Source organism: Schistocerca cancellata, chromosome 6, assembly GCF_023864275.1.
Source record: "Schistocerca cancellata isolate TAMUIC-IGC-003103 chromosome 6, iqSchCanc2.1, whole genome shotgun sequence".
In the NCBI taxonomy this organism is placed as follows: Eukaryota; Metazoa; Arthropoda; class Insecta; order Orthoptera; family Acrididae; genus Schistocerca; species Schistocerca cancellata.
Genome location: NC_064631.1, coordinates 105,551,145 through 105,569,184, shown reverse-complemented (window position 1 = coordinate 105,569,184; position 18,040 = coordinate 105,551,145). Strand labels below are relative to the sequence as shown.

General features: G+C 44.8%; 1 protein-coding gene across 3 annotated transcripts in view; it reads right to left on the bottom strand.

Annotated features, from left to right (window-relative positions):
• Window positions 1-18,040, bottom strand: part of LOC126190795 (venom dipeptidyl peptidase 4-like) — a 366,367-nt gene that overhangs the window by 178,832 nt on the left and 169,495 nt on the right. For 2 of the 3 annotated variants that reach the window (XM_049931343.1, XM_049931344.1), the window contains exon 9: window positions 12,674-12,783. The exons of the other annotated variant lie outside the window; for it this stretch is intronic. In XM_049931343.1, coding sequence (XP_049787300.1) covers window positions 12,674-12,783 — 110 coding nt within the window. The remainder of the gene's footprint in view (window positions 1-12,673; window positions 12,784-18,040) is intronic. 3 annotated transcript variants of the gene reach the window in all.

Below are 18,040 nucleotides of genomic sequence, written 5' to 3'. Positions count from 1 at the left end.
GTTGCATGGCCACCGCGTTCACCTGACCTAAATCCCTTGGATTTCTTTCTGTGTGGACACCTCAAGGAGCACATGTAGTCTACTCCGCCGAAGAATGTGGAAGAATTGGTAGGGCGTGTTTATGCTGCTCTTGTGTGCATGCACCTTTGGTCGAAGGAACCAGAGCTGTATGATCCGGCGAGCTGCACAATGTCTGGCCTCGGGGGAGGTCGCTTTGATTTTCTGTTGTTCTGAGGACAACATATTCTGTTGTGAAGATCATGCGGTCGTTAATATGTACATTATTGTTATCACTAGTTGCTAATGTGTGACGTCTGAGCTCTCATATTACGTGCAGTATAAATGACAAATAGATGTTGTGTTATTGTACTGTGCTGTCACCTTTAGCATTTCGAAAGTATTATTGTTTTTGTAGCTATTCTGTTCTATGACAGGTCATTTGTTTCAACTGTCTATTTCTTATTTGCCTAACCACGTATTTCTTATGTTCAGCGGTACAAAATGTTGTAAATTTAGGATACGTGTGACTTAAGAAATGGTGTATATTACAAAATAAAATGTCAGAATGAATTTAGCAAATAAAAAAATGCGCCCCAACCCAGGATCGAACCCTAGACCTCCTACACGCTAACCAAAACCTCACAGTACAACCATTACGTGCTGACAGAGATAGTTACAATACATGTGGTTACGGTGTTGCCAGACTGTCACTCCTTAACGTCCTTTTTCTGCCGGATGTACTCACCGGAAGAAATTTTGTGAGAGACATTTTTTTATCGCTGGCATGTGAGGAGTGACGCTGCGAAGCCCGAGTGTGCGACTTTCGCTTTACCATATATAGTAACGTAAGCAAAACGCAATGTTTTTATGATTGGAGATAAATAAGTAACACTCATTTTTGTAAGTAACATAGTTTGACTGGTTATTAATGGAGCAACACAAATAACAACTATCATCTTAGTGATAGATTACTTCAACGTGAATCTCTTCATTCTAACTTTTTTGCTGCAAATCTTGAAACTGTGTAATCAAAATTGATTCCTTTAGCTACACTATGTTCGACTGACTAAGGTACCCAACTAGAGGCTCGTAGTGGACCTAAGATATTTCTTAAACAGTTTGAGTTTTGAAAAACTCCTCTCACACACACAGATCTAAGAAAAATCTTAACGCCAAAATGAGATTGGGAGCAGATTCAGAAAATTCGTATTCAACTACGAAATGTAAGAATCTTAATGGTGAGCAATTTAAGAGATTCTCTTTTTCGAACTTCGACTGCTTGCCATTACATCATTTGATCAAAAGTATCCGGACACCCCCAAAAACATACGTTTTTCATATTAGGTGCATTGTGCTGCCACCTACTGCCAGATACTCCATATCAGCGACCTCAGTAGTCATTAGACATCGTGAGAGAGCAGAATGGGGCATTCCGCGGAACTCACGGAGTTCGAACGTGGTCAGGTGATTGGGTGTCACTTGTGTCATACATATGTACGTGAGATTTCCATTCTTCTAAACATCCCTAGCACCACTATTTCCGATGTGATAGTGAAGTGGAAACGAGAAGGAACACGTACCACAAAAGCGTATAGGCCGACCTCGACTGATAGAGACCGTCGACAGTTGAAGAGGGTCGTAATGTGTAGTAGGCAGACATCTATCCAGACCATCACACAGGAATTCCAAACTGCATCAGGATCCACTGCAAGTACTAGGCGCAGTTAGGCGGGAGGTGAGAAGGATTTCATCGTCGAGCGGCTGCTCAAAAGCCACACATCAGATCGGTAAATGCCAAAAGACGCCTCGCTTGGTGTAAAGAACGTAAACGTTGGACTACTGAACAGGGGGAAAACGTTGTGCGGAATGACGAATCATGGTACACAATGTGACGATCCGATGGTTGTGTGTGGGTATGGAGAATGCCCGGTGAACGTCATCTGCCAGTGTGTCTAGTGGCAACAGTAAAATTCGGAGGCGGTGGTGTTATGGTGTGGTCGTATCTTTCATGGAGGGGGCTTGCACCCCTTGTTGTTTTGCGTCGCAATATCACTGCACAGGCCTAAATTGATGCTTTAAGCATCTTCTAGCTTCCAACCATTGAAGAGTAATTCGGGGATAGTGACTGCATCTTTCAACACGAACGAGCACATGTTCATAATGCACGGCCTGTGGCGGAGTGGTTACACGACAATAACATCCCCGTAATGGACTGGCCTGCGCAGAGTCCTGCAAGGATGTCATATGGAAATAACATCTTAATTGTCTACTAAACTTTTTACAATCGTGGGAAGTTGCTTTTCTGAGCTTTTAAGTAGATTTATGGGCTGTATAACAGCAAAAACATCTGCTATACGTTCGATGCTTTTGTATTGTGTATCGGTTTCTTGTGAAACCCTGTCGATGCGCTCTTAACATTGACCTTCTCAGTTCCTGGCACAAAATCAACGCCTCGTCTGTAGCCTTCTCTCTAGGCATTATTTTCTTCTTCTTCATATTTCTATGTTTCCATAGGAATGCCCCATCTTGTCACATGTACCCTCTCTACATCGAAGTTCTTCATCAGGAAGATAATTTCTCTTGTCTTTACACTTCTCGTCTTAGTAATGCAAATTCCGAACCTCTAAATTCTTTCGAACAAGGCTGACTTCTTCCAAGACAGTTTTCCTTAAACACGAAAAAAATACACAAAAGCGAGAAATCAAATAATGCAGGCAACAGAGTTGAGCAGTTCTTCTGGTTTCTATGCTTTCCGAAGAATCAGACAGTTCTTCAGTGGCATAGATAACCTTCTTAAACCACTGAAACACATGTTTAACACCTTTGCAGCGAACTCTCCATCGTGTACATGAATGTCTGTGGGTAGAAGTTGAGTAGAACACGTGCATACTTTATAAGATTCCAAAAAAAGTTACACATAATGGAACTGTTATGTAATCCGCACAGACTGAATGGTTTGCACTGGGTACAAACATGCCTTAGGATTACGTTCACGTATCTTGGTTGAACTAAACCCATCGTAGAAGCATTGCCGTATCCTTGTCCTCGCCACATTGTTATACCCAGACCATCCTGTTGAATATCTTCCTTTATGCTAACGACTTTCTTCCCAGTTTGTTGTAAATAACACAGAAATAACTTCTTTTATTATTTTTTTGTTTTGTGTGTGCATGTGACGAATGATTCACTGATTTGATCTATGAGCGAGATGTCCGGCATGCTGTCAAAGATGATGCAAAACTACATAGAATTTTTTATATCATTTAAAAACATTTCTTTAAAAATTTCTCGCATAAGTGAGATATTTTAATTGACCAGCTGCAGAAAAATTCCTTTTTTTCTGCCAGAATGTGCTCTCAAAGTGCCCACGGAATGGAGGATTTAGTGCAGCTAGCGATCTTTTAATGTTCGATTGGAAATTGGACTTCTTCGTAAAGTTTCGTATTTTTCAAAACAAGATTGATCTTTCACTGAGGTGTCATGGTTGTAAACTTTCAGACTAAGATTCCATCAAGATTGAAAACTAATAACAAATTGAGAAGTATTGTTGAAACTGTGGTGTCACCGCCAGGCACCACACTTGCTAGGTGGTAGCTTTTAAATCGGCCGCGGTCCGCTAGTATACGACGGACCCGCGTGTCGCCACTGTCAGTGATGGCAGACCGAGCGCCGCCACACGGCAGGTCTAGTGAGACGTACTAGCACTCGCCCCAGTTGTACAGCAGACTTTGCTAGCGATGCTAAATTGACAAATACGCTCTCATTTGCCGAGACGATAGTTAGCATAGCCTTCAGCTACGTCATTTGCTACGACCTAGCAAGGCGCCATTTATCCTTTGCTATGTATCTAATGAAGCATGTACAGTAACGAGAGATGTACAACAATAATGGATTAAAGTTAAGCATTCCAGCAACTACGTTCTTTTCTTACTAGACTCAACTACTTTACTGTTCCAGACCTCACGCCAGTCTGCGTGAGCTTAACGCGTGCTTTTCGGCACCCTCGCATAGTGACTTGGCTGTCTTGCCAAGTCACAACAGAAACTTTCTTCTGTGCTTAAGAGCCTACAGGAAAAATAGTATAAATTGTAGTATGACATCCACGTGTTCAGGACTTTCTCACCGTTTGCGTGATTGATACAGAAGCAATCAGACGTCGCTGTCGATTAGCTCATTTTGTCTTATCGTTATCGCCTTATCTGTTAGCAGCTAATTGCTCCATCTTTGTTTTTAAATGCTTCACTCGCTATTTTAATGAAGTCAAATCTTAGATGTTATGGAACGGGGAAAGGCCATTAGGAGCCTAAAACAAAATATTGCTGCTACTTTCAGTGGTTTCTTCTTCATTACCACCCTCTTCATCTGGTTCACTGTCCTCCAAACTATCTTCGTTCACATTATAATTATTTACAAGACATTATACCTCTTCTTTGAGCTCTTCAGCTTCTTCCTGAATGCCCTCTCTAACTATTATTGCCTTTTCGTATTTCTGTCAGCTTTCCCGTCATCTACAAATTTATTCTCGGACTGAGAGAATTTTACGATGCCTTCTTTCATGTCATTTTGACCTGGTGCTTTTTCTGTACTTGGTGTTAATGTAGATAGTTTAACAAAGATCAGCATTGCGCTGACGAGTGACTGGACTTCCAAAACTTAGGACCTCCGTTTTTTCTATCCTCGGGCGACGTCATTTCATGTTTTAAATATTTTTTTAAAATTATATTTTTGCAAAAGAAATATGTTTTATTTAAAATTTATTAATTTTAGTAGATAAGAACAACTATTCATTGATACAACCGAAATAATTATTCAAAAATGTTAATTCGTAAATTGTAAACAGCATGTACGTATCAACACTTAGTGACATTGAATTTGTTACGTGCAAAATAAAGGCCAACTAAGTTAGTATGCAAACAGTGTCTCAGCATTATACCATAAAACGCTTTGTAGCGATAAAGTACAACGTTGGAAAACATTTTACACACACTTCCTGACAAGTAGCACACTATTGTAGTGTACCGACCATATATGAGCATATTAGTGTGAGTTTGAGCGATGTATTGCACGATCGCTGAAAACGGGTGAGTGCGGGATGTCGTCACTGTAATACCTGAGCAAGGCTGAAGCAATGTAGCGAGGGAGGTAAGTTTGCTGAAACAGCGAACTGAGCTGTACCGCAATGGCCAGCGCAGCAAGCGGCAAGGTAAATTTCCACACCGACATTGGCAGCGGTGTTTTAGGATATGTGACCAGTGATGGCGCATATGCAGAACGAGTGTGGCGCATCCGACTGCATGTGCTGGACATTCCTACCAGGAATAAGAGGCTGTGCTGGTTGATGTCGTCACAAGGGACCTGTCAGTAGCAATCGTTTGAGGCCAAGCTGGCCAATAGCTCTACACACTAGGTCCCTCCCTGGGGAACTTACAAGGGGACCCTGCCTACTCGTTATCACCGATTGTATAGTGTATACAGGACTTGGCCAGAAACCAAAGTGACGGAAGTGACTTTATGTCTCCTCGTTGTCTCTGTAGAGCTGTACCATGGGAAGCAAGGAGAAGATGTCGTTTGGTGGCTACTGTCCTATTTCTATAACACAAACTGCACGTGTAGATTAACCGCGTTCTTTAATCACAAGAATGGAAAGTTTACATAATTCAGGATATTCGTTGTGGTATAAGCTCTTCTGTATAGTCCACGTTAGCCTCACTGCTAGTGGAGTACAAAGTCCACTATGTTCACAGTAATGGTTGTTATGTACTGCCTGTCTCTGAGCTAGCGGCGGACCTTTTTTTGGAAATTTGTGGTGAGGTGTTATGGGACCAAGCTGCTGAGGTCATCGGCACTACTTAATCTAACTTAAACTAACTTATGCTAGGGCCAACACACACACACATGCCTGAGGGAGAACTCGAACCTCCGACGGGTGGGGGTGGGGGGGTGGGGGTGGGGGGGGGGGAACTACGCAGACTGAGACAAGGTGTCTTGGACTGTGCGGCTACCTGGAGAGGCGATACAGTGGAGCCAACTGCTACTGCGATTCCCTCTGGGCTGCGACTGATGACACTGGAACTAAATCGGTGCGACAGACTCGAACTAACTGGCCCTCTGGTCTGCGGCAGCTATCTAAATACTGGCAGCCGAGAGGGCATTGGCGGCGCGTTTCCTGCGAGTCTGTTTTTGGCCTTTGTCGATCTTCGCATAACCTCTGTGCCACATGATGTGCTGGTGCCAGCTCATGCAAGCACAAGTAGGAGCTCCAGTTGGCCAAGGGTTTCGAAAATAACAGCGTTTTGGCGAGAAACAGGTGACGCATGATCATCTACATTAACCTACTTTCGAGATAGTGGTTGGAGTAGTGGAAAGAGTAAAGAATGGCAATTCAGAGGTTTTGTGTTAGAGTCACTTTGCAGAAGCTTTTGTATTTTCAATTTTTGCGTTACTTATGCTATAAATAAACCTAAACAATGTTCCATATTTTTTAATATTATTAATTTATTAATATTTTTGTAAAAGACGTAAACAAGAAAGGCAAAGGAAAATTTGTGATCATAAATAAATTTTGAGGAAGGAATTGTAAGGCATACACGAGAACTTCGTAAATGAAAATTGGTACTGCCATGACACCCTAAAACAAAAAAAAAAGATGCACCATAAAGAAATTATTCGAATGGGATGGAAATCAGCAGATGTGATGTGCATGTACAGGCAAGCAAATGATTACAGTTTCAAAAAAACTGGATAATACACTCCTGGAAATGGAAAAAAGAACACATTGACACCGGTGTGTCAGACCCACCATACGTGCTCCGGACACTGCGAGAGGGCTGTACAAGCAATGATCACACGCACGGCACAGCGGACACACCAGGAACCGCGGTGTTGGCCGTCGAATGGCGCTAGCTGCGCAGCATTTGTGCACCGCCGCCGTCAGTGTCAGCCAGTTTGCCGTGGCATACGGAGCTCCATCGCAGTCTTTAACACTGGTAGCATGCCGCGACAGCGTGGACGGGAACCGTATGTGCAGTTGACGGACTTTGAGCGAGGGCGTATAGTGGGCATGCGGGAGGCCGGGTGGACGTACCGCCGAATTGCTCAACACGTGGGGCGTGAGGTCTCCACAGTACATCGATGTTGTCGCCAGTGGTCGGCGGAAGGTGCACGTGCCCGTCGACCTGGGACCGGACCGCAGCGACGCACGGATGCACGCCAAGACCGTAGGATCCTACGCAGTGCCGCAGGGGACCGCACCGCCACTTCCCAGCAAATTAGGGACACTGTTGCTCCTGGGGTATCGGCGAGGACCATTCGCAACCGTCTCCATGAAGCTGGGCTACGGTCCCGCACACCGTTAGGCCGTCTTCTGCTCACGCCCCAACATCGTGCAGCCCGCCTCCAGTGGTGTCGCGACAGGCGTGAATGGAGGGACGAATGGAGACGTGTCGTCTTCAGCGATGAGAGTCGCTTCTGCCTTGGTGCCAATGATGGTCGTATGCGTGTTTGGCGTCGTGCAGGTGAGCGCCACAATCAGGACTGCATACGACCGAGGCACACAGGGCCAACACCCGGCATCATGGTGTGGGGAGCGATCTCCTACACTGGCCGTACACCACTGGTGATCGTCGAGGAGGCACTGAATAGTGCACGGTACATCCAAACCGTCATCGAACCCATCGTTCTACCATTCCTAGACCGGCAAGGGAACTTGCTGTTCCAACAGGACAATGCACGTCCGCATGTACCCCGTGCCACCCAACGTGCTCTAGAAGGTGTAAGTCAACTACCCTGGCCAGCAAGATCTCCGGATCTGTCCCCCATTGAGCATGTTTGGGACTGGATGAAGCGTCGTCTCACGCGGTCTGCACGTCCAGCACGAAGGCTGGTCCAACTGAGGCGCCAGGTGGAAATGGCATGGCAAGCCGTTCCACAGGACTACATCCAGCATCTCTACGATCGTCTCCATGGGAGAATAGCAGCCTGCATTGCTGCGAAAGGTGGATATACACTGTACTAGTGCCGAAATTGTGCATGCTCTGTTGCCTGTGTCTATGTGCCTGTGGTTCTGTCAGTGTGATCATGTGATGTATCTGACCCCAGGAATGTGTCAATAAAGTTTCCCCTTCCTGGGACAATGAATTCACGGTGTTCTTATTTTAATTTCCAGGAGTGTATTTTCAAAGAAAAATGCATCACAAATTGAGCTAGTCAATAACACTTCGGTCTACCTCTGAGCCTTATGCAGACAGTTATTTGGCTTGAGGTTGATTGATAAATGTGCTGGATGATCTTCTAAGGGATATCATGCCACATTCTTTCCAATTGGCGTGTTAGATCGTCAAAATCCTTAGCGGGTTGGAGGATCCTGCCCACAATGCTCCAAACGTTCTTAATTGAGGAGACCTTGCCGGCCAATCACGAAGACAAGCAGTAGAAACTCTTGCTAAAATGTAACCCTGGGCGGCTTGCCATGAAGGACAATAAAACGGGGTGTAAAATATCGTCGACGTATCTCTGTGCTGTATGGGTGCCGCTGTTGATAACTAAAGGCATCGTGCCACGATAAGAAATGGCATTCCAGACCAGCACTACCGATTGTCGGGCCGTACGGCAGGCGACAGTCAGATTGGTATCCTACAGCTGTCTGGAGCATCTCCAGACACATTTACTGCCTGAAACCTCATTGACTGGAGAAGAAGGTCTTCAGTGATGAGTCCTGCTTCGAAATGAGCCCCGATGACCTGCGAAGACGTGTCTAGAGACGCTCCAGACAGCAATGGATATCAACCTGTCAACCTGAATGTCAGCCACCTTACAGCCCGACAGCCAGGAGTGACGGTGTGGGATGCCGCTTCTTTTCATAACAGGATCCTTTATTTGTTATCCGTGGCACCCGTACAGCACAATGGTACGTCGACGATGTTCTACGCCCCGTTTAGTTGCCATTCCTGGCAATCCATCCTGGGCTTACGTTTCAGCAAGATAATGTCTGCCCGTACACTTCGAGAGTTGCTACTGCTTCTCTTCACGCGTGTCAAACCGTAGCTTGGCCAGCAAGGTGAGAATATTTGGATCATTGTGGGCAGGGCCCTCCAACCAGCTCAGGACTTTGACGATTCAACGCGCCAATTGGGCACAATTTGGCAGAATCAGTGCGAAGCCGTACAACAGCTGGCATAAGGGCTAGACGTGGACCAGCGCGTTATTGACTTGCTCAATTTGTGAAACTCCTTCTCTTGAATAAATGGTCCAATTTTTCTGCAATTGTAGTCATTTATTTGCTCCTACTGTTAGCAGTAGTGGACACCAAAAGATCCTGAGGAAGATCCCAGCAGAGGGGTCGAAACGTCGAACATTTTACAAGAAACATGACGCGGCCTAATAACCCAGAAGATTTTAACTTCAATGTAAATCAACTCTAATGATTTCCATCCAATTGGGATACTTCCTTCGTGGTGCGTCATTGATTTTTCTTTTCTTTTTTTGTTTTAGATAATACTTTACAGTTGATGATTTACAAGTACTAGGGTGATATTTATCGTAAAAGCAGGGTAAGCAGTAATTTTCTTCGCATCTTGTACACATTATAAACACCACAATATTACAGCTGGGTAGTTGTTTTAAATATTCCGTACAAAACAAATTCGATTTACATTTATAAAGGGTTCTCTCTCATGGCACAGTTTCACAGTAAACCACACGTAACGCATCATTTCGCCGTTATTGGCGAAGATAACTTGTGATGTACAATGAAATGTATTTTGTTGCAATCTTCTTGGGATGTGATTTCTTTTTCTCTTTCGACGAGATAAATTTTGAAACTTTTTGGTCAAATTATTTAGCTGACGAAAAAAATAGATCACAGGTTTGTACTAGCGGTGTGTTTTTCGGGGGTACTTTAATTCTTCTTCATCTTGAAAAATCGCGTCATGTAATTGTGTAGTTGTTGATTCTCTGCACGAGTCAGTTAACAGAAGAAATTTGTTCTCTTCCGCATAGTGTTTTATCATATCAACTACAATACATTGAGCATTATTTCGGTAACGCAAAAGTAGCAAATAAAATGCTTCCTCACATAGACTTGAGTTCACAACCTTCGAATTACCGTTCTGTACTTTTTTCACTGCGCCACCCGCAGCCTGGTAACTGAGGTAACGTAAATGGCTTATGTTCACACGACCCGCTCCAAAAATGCTATTATTTCTAAACCCTTGGCCATCTGACACACACCTACGACTTTTATTTCTGGCCAAGTTCCTACTTTGCAAGTTTCACAGAAGCTCCCCTGCGTAACTCTCGCGACTAGCACTCCTAGAAGAAATGTTTTCTATCTTCTGTTCTTCCTCTGTGTAATGTTCTCAACCTTAGAAATGCGATCAATGGTAATTTAATTTACCAAGAATTGTGTAGCCCTCATCAATTATTGAAAGTAGTTGACAGGAAACAAGGGCTACTACATAAGTCTTTCTCGAGGGTGCCCGGGAAATTTTAGCGCTACGTAACTTGCACAAAACGTGGCAACGCATGAAAGTATCCGTTAGAAGCAAGATACTTGTATTCATAATGACACACATATTGGTTGCCTCACTGTATAGCTGGTATGGTTGTTACTTGTTGTCAAAATTGTGTGTGGTACATAGAGGTCTGTAACAAGAAACACGGTTCCGGCGCAAAGCCTGCTTCGCACGAGGGGTCCGTAGATTTAAACGTTCTGCATAAAAACGCAAAGCTCTCTATAGTATCTTGTCTCCTAACTTGATACGACACAACACAGTGCTTTGGAAGTGCATACAACTGCGCCAGTCAATTTTTTTAATAATCTTTAATGATTGAATATTATTCAGTAGGTCCATTTCGACATGCTCCTTAAATACAGTGTCTACCAGGCACTCGGAACACTTATCAACGGAAAGGAATGCAGTGCATAAAAGGTCTCGACCAAACTCGTTCCTTCCCAAAATTAATTCACAGCGTTACAGCTACACTACTGGCCATTAAAATTGCTACACCACGAAGATGACGTGCTACAGACGCGCAATTTAACTGACAGGAAGAAGACGCTGTGATATGCAAATGATTAGCTTTTCAGAGCATTCGCACAAGGTTGGCGCCGGTGGCGACACCTACAACGTGCTGACATGAGGAAAGTTTCCAACCGATTTCTCATACACAAACAGCAGTTGACCGGCGTTGACTGGTGAAACGTTGTTGTGATGCCTCGTGTATGGAGGAGAAATGCGTACCATCGCGTTACCGACTTTGATAAAGGTCAGACTGTAGTCTATCGCGATTGCGGTTTATCGTGTCGCGACATTGCTGCTCGCATTGGTCGAGATCCAATGACTGTTAGCAGAATATGGAATCGATGGGTTCAGGAGGGTAATACGGAACGCCGCGCTGGACCCCAACAGCCTCGTACCACAAGCAGTCGAGACGACAGGCATCTTATCCGCATGGCTGTAACGGATCGTGCAGCCACGTCTCGATCACTGAGTCAGCATATGGGGACGTATGCAACAGAACAACTATCTGCACGAACAGTTCGACGACGTTTGCAGCAGCATGGACTATCAGCTCGGAGACCATGGCTGCGGTTACCCTTGGCGCTGCATCACAGATAGGAGCGCCTGCGATGGAGCACTCAACGACGAACCTGGGTGCACGAATGGCAAAACGTCATTTTTTCAGATGAATCCAGGTTCTGTTTACAGCATCATGATGGTCGCATTCGTGTTTGCCGACATTGCGGTGAACGCACATTGGAAGCGTGTCTTCGTCATCGCCATACTGGAGTATCGCCTGGCGTGATGGTATGGGGTGCCATTGGTTACACGTCTCGGTCACCTCTTGTTCGTATTGACGGCACTTTGAACAGTGGACGTTACATTTCAGATGTGTTATGACCCGTGGCTCTACCCTTCATTCGATGCCTGCGAAACGCTACATTTTACCAGGATAATGCACGACCGCATGTTGCAGGTCCTATGTTCGACTGCTGCCCTGGCCAGCACATTCTCCAGATCTCTCACCAATTGAAAACGTCTGGTCAATGGTGGCCGAGCTACTGGCTCGTCTGCCGGCCGGTGTGGCCGAGCGGTTCTAGGCGCTTCAGTCTGGAACCGCGCGACCGCTACGGTCGCAGGTTCGAATACTGCCTCGGGCATGGATGTGTGTGGTGTCGTTAGGTTAGTTAGGTTTAAGTAGTTCTAAGTTCTAGGGGACTGGTGACCTCAGACGTTAAGTCCCATAGTGCCCAGAGCCATTTGAACCATTTTTGAACTGGCTCGTCACAATACGCCAGTCACTACTCTTGATGAACTGTGGTATCATGTCGAAGCTGCATGGGCAGCTTTACCTGTACATGCCATCGAATCTCTGTTTGACTCAATGCCCAGGCGTATTAAGGCCGTTATTCCGGCCAGAGGTGGTTATTCTGGGTACTGATTTCTCAGGATCTATGCACCCAAATTGCGTGAAAATGTAATCGCATGTCAGTTATAGTATAATATATTTGTCCAATGAATACCTGTTTATCATCTGCATTTCTTCTTGGTGTAGCAATTTTAATGACCAGTAGTGTAATTCGCAGCGTCTAACGGTCACAATATGTGTACTGTCGTGGCACATTAGTATATGAGCTGACAGGGTACTTAACGAACACAGCAGTCTCACTTACTCGCTGACGACGTCCACTGGAGCCAGCAGCTGCTGAATGCTCAGGCAGGGGCAATCTTGAGAGGGCAGACTCGCCACCTTCAGCGCTACGGTGGCCATCGGCGTGCCGGCCTGGAACATCAATGCTGCTCTGTTGTGCAATACACATAAATTGGTACGTGGAACTCATTTGTGAGCGTTACTATGAAGGCAGATAGACGTTACTTATGCTTTAAACCAGTCAAATGTAGAGCACGCCTGTTAAAACACAGATGAATATCACGTGCAGAAATTATTCGTGCTCAACTAGTCAGGTAGCGCTTAACTTTGGCAACTTCTTTGCGAGCGGCAGTCTTAATGCTTTTAACACATCTACGTTTAATAATATGCAGACCAAAGTGAAGTGTATGGCAGAGGATACGTCCCATTTTCAACAGGACTTTTTTTCCATTCCATTTATATATAGAACATAGGATGGGTGAATGCTTAAAAGATTCTGTTCATGTAAGTCTCTTTGGGTTTGCTGCTGAATCGTAACATTAACTCTATTCGATATTTTGGCGATCCAACTGGTCGCCATCTTGAGGAAAATGCTGCTTCTGCTGATGAATCCCACTTATAACTGACGCCAAGCTTTTATTTTCATTTATTGTTATTTCACTCCCCATGATGGGGCGGGCTGGCAGCGGCACAATACGCCGCTCTTCAGCCAAGAGAGTTACAAAAAACATAAGCACATGAGAAAAGTATACATAAACGAGAATGGTAAAAATGGGTGAATAAACGATAACAAAAACGGATCAGTAGAAAAGGTTGATTAAAAAACATATATCAGAGCCACACAAACATGCAGAGACCGAAGTGAAAACTAAGAAACACCACAGTGGGAACACAAATAAGTGACACTGGCGACACAGTTGGTGGCGATGTAACGTTGCACTGCACACGGCACTGGAGAAACAACGCCAGGCTGCCAATCGACGTCCTATATAGGCCTCCGTACCGTACACGGCGCATGCGCCGCCCATCACAGTTGCTGCCTTCCAAAACTGGGAGGTGGCCCCGCCCTTACTAGAACACTGGAGGCAACGATATATCGCACTCAGGGACGATATTCGAATACTTGGACTGGCCGCACCGAAGAACGATCTGTTTTTATGCGGAATAGTAGAGGATTCCACGACCTGCTAAGAGGAAACCCATTGTCTCTGTTAATTAAATTATCTGCCAATCTAATTTCATTTGTTTCTTTATAGACACTCTTCCAAAAACCGGAAGTGTTGGCAACTATCACAGTTTCTTCAAATTATATACCGTGTCCCTCATTTAAGCAGTGCTCTGCTACTGCCGATTTTTCCGGCTGTTGTAACCTCGTATGATGGCGATGTTCCACACACATGTCATGAACTGTGCGAATCGAACGGCCGATGTTAGCCTTCCCATATTGACACGGAATTTTGTACACACCGGGTTTCCTGGGCCCCAAATCATCTTTCACAGAGCCGAGTAGTGCCCTAATCTTAGAAAGTGGACAGAACACACTCTTAATGTTAAAATTCCTTAAAATTCTTCCTACCTTAAACAATACGCCCCCAGCATAAGGGATAAAGGCTACCGATATATGTTCCAGTCATGATCCAAACTCCATAGCCCGACGAAGCTACTTCTCAGAGTATCCATGTTCCGTACAACAGCCTTCAAATGCGCAAGTTCTTTTGTTAAGCTGCACGCGTCGGAAACGGCATATGCTCTGCGTACCAAAGTCCTAAGGACGCCACTGCGTTGGTATGGTGGATGACAACTCTTAGAATGCAGATACCGATCCGTGTGCGTCGGCTTTCGGTGAACACTAAATCCCAAAGTACCATCAGGTTTTTTATAAACCGTAACATCTAAAAATGGAAGCATCCCATTACTTTCAACCTCCATGGTAAATTTAATGCGGGGATGAAGACAGTTGAAGTGGTCCAAAAATCTATTAAGAGCGTCACGTCCACGTGGCCAGACGAAAAAGGAATCAACCACATATCTCCAGAAGCACGTTGGTTGCAAAGCCGAAATCCTCAGTGCTTTATCCTCGAAGTCTTCCATAAATAAATTGGTGACTATAGGTGATAAAGGACTACCCACAGCCGGCAGCAAACCCGAAGAGACTTTCAAGATTTATTACGCGGGGAAAGCCTACGATGTCAGACTCCGTTCATACTGTAGTTAGTTTAAACTTCGTTTCGCGATCCCTACGCGAGCCATGCATGAATACCCACCCACCTCCCCAGGAGTCTGAACTCCCGCACCCATCGGTACATGCAGATAAATAAATAAGTAATAAATTGATCTAAAAGATAAGATATTTAAATGGAACTAGTTATATACTTTTTTTAAAAAAATCTCACGAGATAGATAACGATGATTAGTGTAAAGGTGAACCAATGAAATAAAAAAACAATAAATAAATAGGATATAGAGGATCCCAGAAGGTGGGTTGGGCTGTATGTTCCTAAATTCACTTCTTAATGCTCCTTCTTGAAACTTGGTGGATATGATTTAACGACATAGTTGTATACAGCGTTCTCAGAAACAGTCTGAAAAGCTTGTAAGAGTGTTGCAGGGTAGGTTGTGTTGAGAAATAACTGTTAAGAAACAAATTCCATACGTTGCGCTGTTTCCGAGTCAATTAGCGCTGAAGTTTGCCAGCCAGGCATTAGCGCACGCAAATTCTAGCGCCCGCCAGAGACGGTGCCGCCAAACGTTCTTCGTTTAGTTTCCTAAACCCGAACAAGAGAGCTGGACACAGATTGGACATGGGGTGGTAGTAGGGATGGACACCAGCCAAAGGCTGAACAGTCCCGTGCGCAATCATCTACGCTATGAGAACAACTGACCTAATTGCATCCGGCAGGCCGCTTGAATTTTCGCCCGCAACGGCCTAATTGTCTAACTTCAATGCTAGTTAACTCGGAAGAGGCTCAGCGTATCGAATTTTTTTCCCTTAACAATTATATCTCTGCACAACTTACCCTGCAACACCCTTACAAACTTTTCAGATTGTTTTTGACCACACCAATATGGTTCAAATTGCTCTGAGCACTATGGGACTTAACTACTGAGGTCATCAGTCCCCTAGAACTACTAAAACCGAACTAACCTAAGGACATCACACACATCCATGCCCGAGGCAGGATTCGAACCTGCGACCGTAAAAGTCACGCGGTTCCAAACTGACGCGCTTAGAACCGCACGGCCACACCGGCCGGCTCCACACCAATATGCATCTCAGATATACCACCAACATCTGTGAAATTTATTTATGCGGGTGATATTGCCATCGGTAACCAAAGTTAGTGCTTTGTCCAAACTCATTGTACTGACAGAAGACCTAGGCATAATTAGTGAATATTAAAAAAAATGGGCGCTCCAGAGGAATTCAAACAAAACTGAAGTCACGTCGTTTCATCTAAACAACAGGTACGCGAAAGAAACTGTTGTTATCCATTATGATAAGTTCACACTGAAGCGTAAAAAAAAACAATCTACGTAGGTTGGTGTCACTCTCGTTAGAACATTCACCTTCAAACAACACCTGGAAAAATATTTAGCAGAACTCAGAACTAGAACTAACCTGATTCAGTAGCTGACCAATACGTCGCTGGGTGCCACCGCCGAAACTTTAACAATTAACACAAACTTCCTCGTACACTCAACCGCAGAATACTGTGCTCCTGTCTGGATCAATAGCTGCCATACCAACCTTGCTGGAACACAGCTAAACCAGGCGATGCGAACCATTACTGGAACAATTAGACCAACTCCGCTCCAATGGCTGCTATAGATGAGTAAGATAGCACCTCCACTAACTAGACGACTGGCATTCCTCAAATCACAGCTGGAAAAACGTAGAGCCAACCGAACCCTTTCCGTTGATGTCGATATAAATTTCCTTAAACGGCACCAACTGACACTGAAGTCAAGACATCTACTGGTACCTGTAGTAGTCGCCAACCATCTCAACGACTTCAACATCAGTGATCATAGGACCTCACTTTGGCATGATGAGAATGTCACGAACTCCCTCCCCGTGGCAGATCCAGCTTTGAAGGTACCAGTGAAGTTCCCATAAGTGCGACGTTAACAGGATTCGCAGAAATCATGGTATCTACAGCGACTCAGTGGGGAGCTCCAGAATGCCCCCGATGGGACCTATGTCGAGCTGAAGAGTGAACAGTCGCTTCACTGGCCCTGGTTTGACCATATATCCTTCGTGGGTGCGTCAAAAGACATCCACGACCTCACCACCGAAGCATTAGGTAGGCTAATCCGAAGCGACTTGCGATTGTGATTAAAAAAAGTTCAATGGACAAAACAGATGTTTGTTCCAGTAGTTCCGCCCTGAACTTGAATGAAATGCCATCATAAAACACGTTTAGTTTGTTAATAGTGTCATTCGCTTTAAACTACGTCTCACAGTGAATACGGGATGTTCCCCGCTGGACTGTAGCATGATTCCTAAAATTGCACAGGCGGGAGTGAATACAGTGTCATTTCAATAGTGACAGTAGTGTTACGTCGCAGTTCCCATTTTTCCGATGGCAGACTTAGATCTCTCAAATAATAATTATTTTTATGAACTAATAATAACTACGTTTCATTAATAAATCTGCATTTATTCTTAATTATTGCAGTTTCTCGTCTGTTGATCAAATGTTCGCACAGATACTGGTTTCTGGTACATTCTGCTTTCAGTCTCTTCTTTACAGAGACATCTTAACAATATACGTTACGTTTATAGTTCATAATCTTTAATAAAAACAATGCACATGCTGAATTTGTGCCTTTGTGTCAAATAATGAAATTAATGTTGAATGAATGAGTACCCGTACGCAAAATGTTCTGCCCTCAATAATCTTTAAGATTCGGTTTCTATCTTTTCTTTCTACATACACTCCTGGAAATGGAAAAAAGAACACATTGACACCGGTGTGTCAGATCCACCATACTTGCTCCGGACACTGCGAGAGGGCTGTACAAGCAATGATCACACGCACGGCACAGCGGACACACCAGGAACCGCGGTGTTGGCCGTCGAATGGCGCTAGCTGCGCAGCATTTGTGCACCGCCGCCGTCAGTGTCAGCCAGTTTGCCGTGGCATACGGAGCTCCATCGCAGTCTTTAACACTGGTAGCATGCCGCGACAGCGTGGACGTGAACCGTATGTGCAGTTGACGGACTTTGAGCGAGGGCGTATAGTGGGCATGCGGGAGGCCGGGTGGACGTACCGCCGAATTGCTCAACACGTGGGGCGTGAGGTCTCCACAGTACATCGATGTTGTCGCCAGTGGTCGGCGGAAGGTGCGCGTGCCCGTCGACCTGGGACCGGACCGCAGCGACGCA